Below are 10,091 nucleotides of genomic sequence, written 5' to 3' on the forward strand. Positions count from 1 at the left end.
GCATATAAGTTAAATAAGCAGGGTGACAATATACAGCCTTGACGTACTCCTTTTCCTATTTGGAATCAGTCTGTTGTTCCATGTCCAGTTCTAACTGTTGCTTCCTGACCTGCATACAGACTTCTCAAGAGACAGGTCAGGTGGTCTGGTATTCCCATCTCTTTCAGAATTTCCCACAGTTTATTGTGATCCACACAGTCAAAGGCTCTGGCATAGTCAATAAAGCAGAAATAGATGTTTTTCTGGAACTCTCTTGCTTTTTTGACGATCCAGCGGATGTTGGCAATTTGACCTCTGGTTCCTCTGCCTTTTCTAAAACCAGCTTGAACATCTGGAAGTTCACGGTTCACATATTGCTGAAGCCTGGCTTGAAGAATTTTGAGCATTACTTTACTAGCGTGTAAGATGAGTGCAATTGTGCAATTGAGCATTCTTTGGCATTGCCTTTCTTTGGGATTGGAATGAAAACTGACCTTTTCCAGTACTGTGGCCACTGCTGAGTTTTCCAAATTTTCTGGTGTATTAAGTGCAGCACTTTCACAGCATCATCTTTCAGGATTTGAAATAGCTCAACTGGAATTCCATCACCTCCACTAGCTTTGTTCATAGTGATGCTTTCTAAGACCCACTTGACTTCACATTCCAAAATGTCTGGCTCTAGGTCAGTGATCACACCATCGTGATTATCTGGGTCATGAACATCTTTTTTGTACAGTTCTTCTGTGTATTCTTGCCATCTCTTCTTAATATCTTCTGCTTCTGTTAGGTCCATACCATTTCTGTCTTTTATCAAGCCCATCTTCGCATGAAATGTTCCCTTGGTATCTCTAATTTTCTTGAAGAGATCTCTAGTCTTTCCCATTCTGTTGTTTTCCTCTATTTCTTTGCATTGATTGCTGAGGAAGGATTTCTTATCTCACCTTGCTATTCTTTGGAACTCTGCATTCAGATGCTTATATCTTTCCTTTTCTCCTTTGCTTTTCACTTCTCTTCTTTTCTCAGCTATTTATAAGGCCTCCCCAGACAGCCATTTTGCTTTTCTGCATTTCTTTTCCATGGGGATGGTCTTGATCCCTGTCTCCTGTACAAGGTCACAAACCTCCGTCCATAGTTCATCAGGCACTCTATCAGATCTAGTTCCTTAAATCTATTTCTCACTTCCATTGTATAATCATAATGGATTTGATTTAGGTCATACTGAATGGTCTAGTGGTTTTCCCTACTTTCTTCAATTTAAGTCTGACTTTGGCAATAAGGAGTTCATGGTCTGAGCCACAGTCAGCTCCTGGTCTTGTTTTTGCTAACTGTATAGAGCTTCTCCATTTTTGGCTGCAAAGAATATAATCAGTCTGATTTCAGTGTTGACCATCTGGTGATGTCCATGTGTAGAGTCTTCTCTTGTGTTGTTGGAAGAGAGTGTTTGCTATGACCAGTGCATTCTCTTTGCAAAAGTCTATTAGCCTTTGCCCTGCTTCACTCCGTATTCCAAGGCCAAATTTGCCTGTTACCCAGGTGTTTCTTGACTTCCTACTTTTGCATTCCAGTCCCCTATAATGAAAAGGACATCTTTTTTGGGTGTTAGTTCTAAAAGGTCTTGTAGGTCTTCATAGAACCGTTCAACTTCAGCTTCTTCAGCATTACTGGTTGGGGCATAGGCTTGGATCACCGTGATACTGAATGGTTTGCCTTGGAAATGAACAGAGATAATTCTGTTGTTTTTGAGATTACATCCAAGTACTGCATTTCGGACTCTTTTGTTGACCATGATGCTACTCCATTTCTTCTAAGGGATTCCTGCCCACAATAGTAGATATAATGGTCATCTGAGTTAAATTTACCCATTCCAGTCCATTTTAGTTCGCTGATTCCTAGAATGTCGACGTTCACTCTTGCCATCTCCTGTTTGACCACTTCCAATTTGCCTTGATTCATGGACCCAACATTCCAGGTTCCTATGCAATAGTGCTCTTTACAGCATCGGACCTTGCTTCTATCACCAGTCACATCCACAATGGGGTATTGTTTTTACTTTAGCTCCATCTCTTCATTCTTTCTGGAGTTATTTCTCCATGATCTCCAGTAGCATATTGGGCACCTACCGACCTGGGGAGTTCCTCTTTCAGTATCCTATCATTTTGCCTTTTCATACTGTTCATGGGGTTCTCAAGCCAAGAATATTCAAGTGGTTTGCCATTCCCTTCTCCAGGGGACCATATTCTGTCAGACCTCTCCACCATGACCGTCCCGTCTTGGGTGGCCCCATACGGCATGGCTTAGTTTCATTTAGTTGGACAAGGCTGTGGTCCATGTGATCAGATTGACTAGTTTTCTGTGATTATGATTTCAGTGTGTCTGCCCTCATGTTAACAGTGGAGTGAAGCAAGCTCTGGCTTTGCTTTGTATTTGTTTTTTATTTTTAGTCCATCGTTGAAAGGTTTTTATAGTGCATAGAATGTATACTTGTTGTTTAGTCATTAAGTTGTGTCCCACTCTTTGGGACCCTATGGACTCTAGTCTGCCAGGCTCCTCTGTCTATGGGATATCCCAGGCAAGAATACTGGAGTAGTTTGCCATTTCCTTCTCAAGGGGATCTTCCCAACCTAAGGATCGAACCCGTGTCTCCAGTATTGGCAGGCTGATTCTCTACCACTAAGCCACCAGGGAAGCCCCATATCATAGTAGTCACTATGTTATAATAAAGGGCAATAGCAAATTTCATTAAGAAAGTAATCAGAGCCAGTAGATGTACTTTGGAATGGATTTCCTTTTTCCAGAACTGCTTGATGAGGGTCACATGGGCTTGTCATGAGACACTCTCTGAAGGGTCCAATCAAGGGATGGTGACTCAGCATTCCTTAATGGAGCCCACCTGAAGAAGACCCATGAACAACAGTGCTGCTACCCCCATTCCCTGAAGAGTGGCTTAGGCTTGTTGAGAGAGGCCTAAGGGGGAGAGAGTCCTATAAGTCTGGAAAATGCTTCATCTGGGGACAGGAGATAGGATACGTAAGGAGTCCTAGTTTGGATCTTGCTTCCTCTCCATTCACACACACACAAAACAGAAGTCGTGTGTGAATTTGCCATACCTGATTATGTCCATTGCCATCAAAACCATAGCAAGTTTGTTCATAGCACTCCAAGAGTTTCTTAAAGATTTACATAACTCAGCGTCAGTTCCACAACAGTGTTCTTGCATTTTGTTTCTTCACCAAGCATTTTGAAAGGTCTTGCTAGTGTATCATCAAGGTGGAAAAGAAAACAATAAAAACAGACACAGCCTCAGAAAACAATATTGGTAAATCTGTACATTGTCACACATACTGTTAGATCAGTTGTGAGCTGTGGCACGTACTACATATTCTGCAGCCCCAAACAAAGCTCTGGTCACTAGGACTGCACTGACAAATCCTACTTCCTAACTAGGAATGCTAAACACAAGCTAAATGCATTTTCAACTACCAATACTAAGTACTGTTGAGATAGGCTACCCTAAAGAAACCACCAGCATAGAGGGGTTCCTGTGAGAAGAATATATTGTCCTGCTTTTGCCACTGTCAGTGAAACTGATTATGTTCAATCCTGATTCTTAAGTTTTATTTTGTGAAAAAGTATTACATAAACATTTTCATTTTTAATTTTCATTTATTTATGTTTGGCTGGCTGTGCTGGGTCTTCCGGAGAAGGCAACGGCACCCCACTCCAGTACTCTTGCCTGGAAAATCCCATGGATGGAGGAGCCTGGTAGGCTGTAGTCCATGGGGTCACGAAGAGTCGGACACGACTGAGCGACTTCATTTTCACTTTTCACTTTCTTGCATTGGAGAAGGAAATGGCAACCCACTCCAGCGTTCTTGCCTGGAGAATCCCAGGGACGGGGGAGCCTGGTGGGCTGCCGTCTATAGGGTCACACAGAGTCGGACACGACTGAAGCGACTTAGCAGGAGTGCTGTGTCTTCATCACTATGTGGACTTTTCTCTAGTTAAGGAGGATGGAGGCTACTCTCTAGTCGCAACATGCAGGCTTCTCACTGTGGTGGCTTCTCTTGTTGTGGAGCACAGGCTCTAGGGTGCACAAGCTTCAGCAGGTGTGGCTCCCAGTCTCTCCAGCACAGGCTCAATAGTTGTGGCACATGGGCTTAGTTGCTCCACGGCAGGTGGGATCCTCCAGGATCAGGAATCAAAGCCATGTCTCCTGCATTGGCAGGTGGATTCTTTGCCCCTGAGCCACCAGGGAAGCCCCAACATTTTCTTTTAAATATCTTTTATCTCCTCAGGGCACATTTTCACTGAGGGCATACCAAAACATTGATTTGGTTATCACAAATGATTTAAGTCTTATTAAATGGAAATATCACCAGTTAATATCACCTTCAATCAAAGGTGACCAAACCTATTATGGAATTTCATTAAGCTCTTGATAATAGACTATTAGGGTGTGCCTCTTGCTAACATTTTACTAATTTAGTGTAAGGCTACAAGACAGTCCATGGAGTCCCAAGAGTAGGATACGATTTAGCAATTATACCACCACCATGAGACAATGAGAATAAAGTTAGAAGGTTAGTAAAGTATTAAAATACACAGCTCTTAAGAACAGATTTTTAGTTTCTAAAAAGTTGATTAAACCAACTCCCTCCCTTAATTACTTGAAGGTGGGTTAATGAGCTGGTATCAGCAGGAGAGTCCCCTACAGTCTACATTTAAGATTCAAGGTGGGGAGCCTGATCAGAGGTGGAAAGGAGCTTTAGAGGCTTCTTCCAAAACTCTAGAAGTATAAGCCCCACACTCCTTTAAGGTTTACACACTGAGAGCTGTGCCTGTGTCCTGTGTAGAACACAGTGAAGCAACATCTGTCCAATGACAGGGGAATGTTTTCCACCTCCTTTATAAATGCATGCCGTCTGTGCTCATGTATATTTACACAAGCCTGCCTTCCCTACAGGGAGGAAAAAGTCAGACTCACTGACGTTGCTGCTGACCCCCAAACTGAACTTGATACTATCAATGTACACTTTAATTAAAGATTAGTTCAACACTATTTTTTTATTTAAAGGCTGATGCTGAACAAATGCCTTCACTGTTCAATTAAAAATAGTATGTGGTATGGAACAAAAAATGTGCAAATTATTGCCTCTTTTTCTGTTTGTCACAGTAAATACTTTCTGACAGATGTTTCCTCTCTTTTCAAGCTGGCTAGGAGGTATTTGAGCCTTAGTAATTTAAAAATAGGCATTAAATACATTTATACATTGTAAATAAGATCCACTGAGAATACAGTACCCACAGCACGGTACAATGAAAAGAGCAAACTGTTACTTGATTAACTATCTTTCAAGCCCAAGAAATGTCAATAGAGTCAATCCATCCCTTCTGTTAATGTAAAAATAATAACTTCCTAGCTGGGTTAGAATGCCCTTAGGTTCAGACACCTTTAAGGAATGTGAATCCCTGGGACCTATAATTCATAGGAAATGTTCACTGTATGTTATTTAACTATTTATAAAATACCTACTAACTTTAGTTAGAAATGAATGCTTTGGGTTTCTTTGAGTTAAAAAGTGATCTTTAAAAAGAGTAAATTTACCACTGTTAAGGCTATGCTATGTTTGAACAGTTGTAACAACAGATCTCCTATGTGCTTCAAGAAGAATTTTTTAAAACTTAGATAATACTTTTAGTCATGAAACTCTGGGATGATCTTATATAAAGTCATTTGTAAAGCTCTAACTACGTTTAATTTTGCCATATTAAATCCAACCTCAGTCTAACTAACTTTTATATGCAAAATAACTGTATACATCAATAATATAGGTATAATGCTAAGATTTTGGTTTGCAGTTCTCAAAGAACTCTTTTGAAATTAGGAGAACTCCCATCTCCCTAAAAAAAAGAAAAAAGAAATTAATAGTAATGAGCAACAAAACTTTTTTTAGAATACTCTAAGCTAGCTTTTCGGAGAAGGCAATGGCACACCACTCCAGCACTCTTGCCTGGAAAATCCCATGGACGGAGGAGCCTGGTGGGCTGTAGTCCATGGGGTCACTAAGAGTCAGACACGACTGAGCAACTTCCCTTTCACTTTTCACTTTCATGCATTGGAGAAGGAAATGGCAACCCACTCTGGTGTTCTTGCCTGGAGAATCCCAGGGACAGGGGAGCCTGGTAGGCTGCCGTCTATGGGGTTGCACCGAGTCGGACACGACTGAAGTGACTTAGCAGCAGCAGCAGCAACAAGCTAGCTTTTGTGATGTCTAGTCTCAACTCTGTCAATGGCTTACTCTATGAACAAGAATTATGTAAGTTACAAGAACTGTACTAGTTATTTTCCATTTTAAAATATCTATTCTGAAAGCTTAGTCTTCATTACCCCAACAAATTATAAAACACAGTAGGACCCTTTGAGATAAGAGTACTATCAGCCCCAACTTATACATAGGGAAAATGAGTGTTGGAGAAACCCAGTCAGAGGAGCCCAACGTCACAGGATTGCCAGGAGGCAGGACTGGGACATAAATCTAGGTCACAGACTCCAAAAATCAAGTTCTTAATTACACTGCCAGGGGGTCTCAAAAACATTACACTGCCAGGGGGTCTCAAAAACACCCTAAAGAAAAGGCAGATAAAATAAGTAAGGGAAGCATGTGAGAATGTGACTGAGGTAAACTGGAGAGCATGCTGTCCAACTAAAGGCAACCGTAGCTACTTGGCTCCAAAACACTACAGCCAGGCAGACAAGTTGAACTTGGGAAATCAGATTATCTGACAAGAAAGATATCTAGGTTGTGGCATCATCTGATTTTTAAAATGTTGTAAATATTGGATCAGTATTTTTTCTTTAAAAATGTCCATTACAGTAGGTAAAAAGAAAAAAAAAATCAAGTAATGCTAACGAGGATATGGAGCCACCAGAACTGTCATGCACTACTGGTGGGGATGCAAAAAGAATAGTTCAGCCAATTTGGAAAAAAGTTTGACATAGTCTTACAAAGTTAAACACACACTCAACACACTCAGCAGTCCCACTCCTAAGTATTTCCCCAGGTGAAATGAAAACATATACTCACACAAAAATCTGAACCCTAATGTTTTCCATGGCTTACGAAGAATCACCAAAAATTGAGAACAACCCAAAAGCCCCTCAGCAGGGAATGGATAAACAAACTGTGGTACACCCATACAATGGAATACTACTCGGCATTAAAAAGAAATGAACTAGCAATATATGAAATGACACAGACTTCAGAAGCACTATGCTGAATGAAAGACACCAGACTTAAAAGGCTACACAATGTATGATTTCATGACCTACTGGCAAAGGCAAAACTGCAGAGACAGAAAACATGAGTAGTTGCTGAGGACCTGGGGTTGACTACAAAGGGTCAATACAAGGGAATCTTGAGGGGGTGATGAAATGTTGCATATCTTTATTGTGGTAGTAGTTACATGACTGTAAATGTTTTATCAAAACTGTTGAACTATATACTCAAAGGACTGTTTAAGTCTGTAAATTATACCTTAATTAACAATGAAGGAAATAGTTGAAAGGTGAAAAAAGCACCAACTGTATACAGATAACAAAACAATATATTTTCTTCACTGGTATATGTGATCATTTTACGTTATAAAGATAACAAACTATGTGACACATTTTTTAAAAAGATAAGTATGATTTTGAGACCTACATCACACTGGGACTTCCCTGATGGTCCCGTGGGTAAGACTCCAAACTCCCAATGCAGTCTTGGATCCCTGGCAAGGAACTAGATCTCACACACTACAACTTAAAGAGTCCGCATGCTGCAAATAAGGATTCTGCATGCCACATCTAAGACCTGATGCAGCCAAATAAATATCTTTTTAAAAGGCCTAATCACACTCAGTGAAATAAAATCTATAGCACTCTAAAACCAGATTAGGCAAGAATTTCAAAGAAAGATGTATAATGAAAATAGTATTTGGATTGTTAATAGGGATTCAAGTTAATGCTCTTTACTGAGATAAGAGATACAAAAAAAAATGTTTTGCAAATAATGAAGATCCCTACAAATAGTAAATAAAATAGTATGGTAAAAAACACAACTGTTAAGGTCAATCTGCCTGGCTTGAATCCTGTCTCTGCCACTTAGTAACTGTGTGACCTTGGACAACTTATTTCAACTCTCTTAGCTTTATTTTCTCAACTATAAGGTCCTCAAAGGGTTTTTGTAAAGACTAAATGAGAAAATAAAAGTGCTTTCTGTAAAACACTTAGCACTTAAAAAGATACCTGTTACTAATTTATATAATGTTGAAAATTTGAAGATGTTTATTCTCCATTTCAACTGTAATTGCAAATACTGGAGTCTTGCAGGAATTAGGACTAGAGTCATCAGAGCATTCAGAGGCTGCTTAGAGTGGCAGCAGACAAGACAAGGGGGTGGCCTGAGGTGGCGGGTCCTGTTACATCAGTCCTTTCGAACCTGTTGGGCAACTCAGCAGGCAACTGGCCAGTCATTATTAGCAGTGAAGTGCCTGCACTGTGCCGCACATGCACATTCGTCCCAACTCCTAGAGTAGCAGAAGACTCTAGCAGTCTAGGCTAGGGGGAAGCTTGTGAGATGCCAGGGTGCAAAATATAAGGAGCCCTGAGCACCTAATTTGCCTACCCTAGTCCTGGCCCCTACCTTCACTCCAATGTTGTTATTTCCACACCTCTCTCAACTCACAGATTTCCCATAATCTTCCCTACCTCAGGGGCATAATCTTTGTTTCTGCTTTCTTTAAAGCCTGAGAAGATTCACAGTTTAGTAACTAATCATTAGCCTTCACTGTTGTTAATGTGTCCTAGATTATATACGTTTCCTACCTGTTTTGGATAACTTTGTTTTGAAATAATTTAAATGCTGTTTTTTTTTTTTCCTCTGTCAATACAGAACTCTCTCTTTGAAGACATCTGAAAGCTTGCTGACAAAAAATGATGTACGTGAACCTCACCTTCTTCATAATTTGCAAGTAAATTTGTAAAACAGTAAATTCAACCTCAGTGATCTGAAACGTTTCATTCTTTACCTTTACAGCACTAGGCAACATCATCATTTGTGGTTTGTAGCTTTAGTCTCTCATTAAAAAAAACCTTTGCAATTCCTGTTTGATTTGCTTCTTTATAGAATCTGCAACAGTCCTTTACAATTGCTTTATTTCTCATTACATACAATTTTCTGGGAAGATAAAGATGTGCTTTCTCATTCATCAAAAGTAATCGTTTTCTGAACTCACGGTATTTTGGTGTGCTTCTTTATCTTAAAGTGTAAATCTGACTATATTTATCAAATGGGAATTGAGATGAAAACCTGAGGATTACTCTGAGTTACTAATAAAGTGTGTGGAACTTTATACTCAAATGAAGTAAGTGCCACCATTACTATGTACTAGGTTTGTTATTTAGACGCTAAGTCGTGTTTGACTCTTTTGCGACCCCAAGGACTGTAGCCCACCAGGCTCTTCTGGCCATGGGGATTCTCCAGGCAAATATACTAGAATGGGTTGCCATTTCCTCCAAGGCATCTTCCTGACCCAGGGATCAAACAGGTGGATTCTTTATCAGGAAAGCCCTGTACTTGTTGGCAGCTCCAATTTTTAAATATATGGTAAAGGATGAAATTATGTCACATGTAAAAGAACGGTTTCATTAAGGATACTTTAAATTCGATATTCTGTCTCGACCCTCAAAGAAGATTGACGCAAGAATTGTTTCCAACGATGCATTAATCACATTGCTGGGAAATATTGGGCGTCTGCTCAAACTTCACCTGTGAAGACACCAGGTCGGGGGCATCCAGGGCCCGGGCTTCCCCGGGCAGCGCCCCCTTTCCTCAAGGAGCCTGTAAGGAGCCCCTCCCCACACGGCCGCCATCCCCGCTCCCCGGGAGCCACGAGGGTACAACACCTCGGGCGAGCTCCCCGCAGGGAAACTCCCAAATCCGTTCCAACTACGGAAACAAAGGGGGGCCCCGGGGTGGGGGATGGGACGATGGAGGCGCCGGCCTTGGGAAGAAGCAATTGCGACTAGGGGAACTAAAAGTACCACAGACCGTGGGCACGCTCGAACTCAG

General features: G+C 40.9%; 1 protein-coding gene across 2 annotated transcripts in view; it reads left to right on the plus strand.

Moving 5' to 3' along the window:
- Positions 1 to 9,357, plus strand: part of PPP1R42 (protein phosphatase 1, regulatory subunit 42) — a 44,558-nt gene extending 35,201 nt beyond the window's left edge. Inside the window, exon 9 of one of the 2 annotated variants that reach the window (XM_010848457.1) lies at positions 8,913 to 9,357. In XM_010848457.1, coding sequence (XP_010846759.1) covers positions 8,913 to 9,003 — 91 coding nt within the window. In that variant the 3' untranslated portion in view covers positions 9,004 to 9,357. The remainder of the gene's footprint in view (positions 1 to 8,912) is intronic. The other variant, XM_010848459.1, reaches the window with a different exon arrangement.
- The last annotated feature ends 734 nt before the right edge of the window (positions 9,358 to 10,091 follow it).

Source organism: Bison bison, unplaced genomic scaffold (genome assembly GCF_000754665.1).
Source record: "Bison bison bison isolate TAMUID 2011002044 unplaced genomic scaffold, Bison_UMD1.0 scf7180017864267, whole genome shotgun sequence".
In the NCBI taxonomy this organism is placed as follows: Eukaryota; Metazoa; Chordata; class Mammalia; order Artiodactyla; family Bovidae; genus Bison; species Bison bison.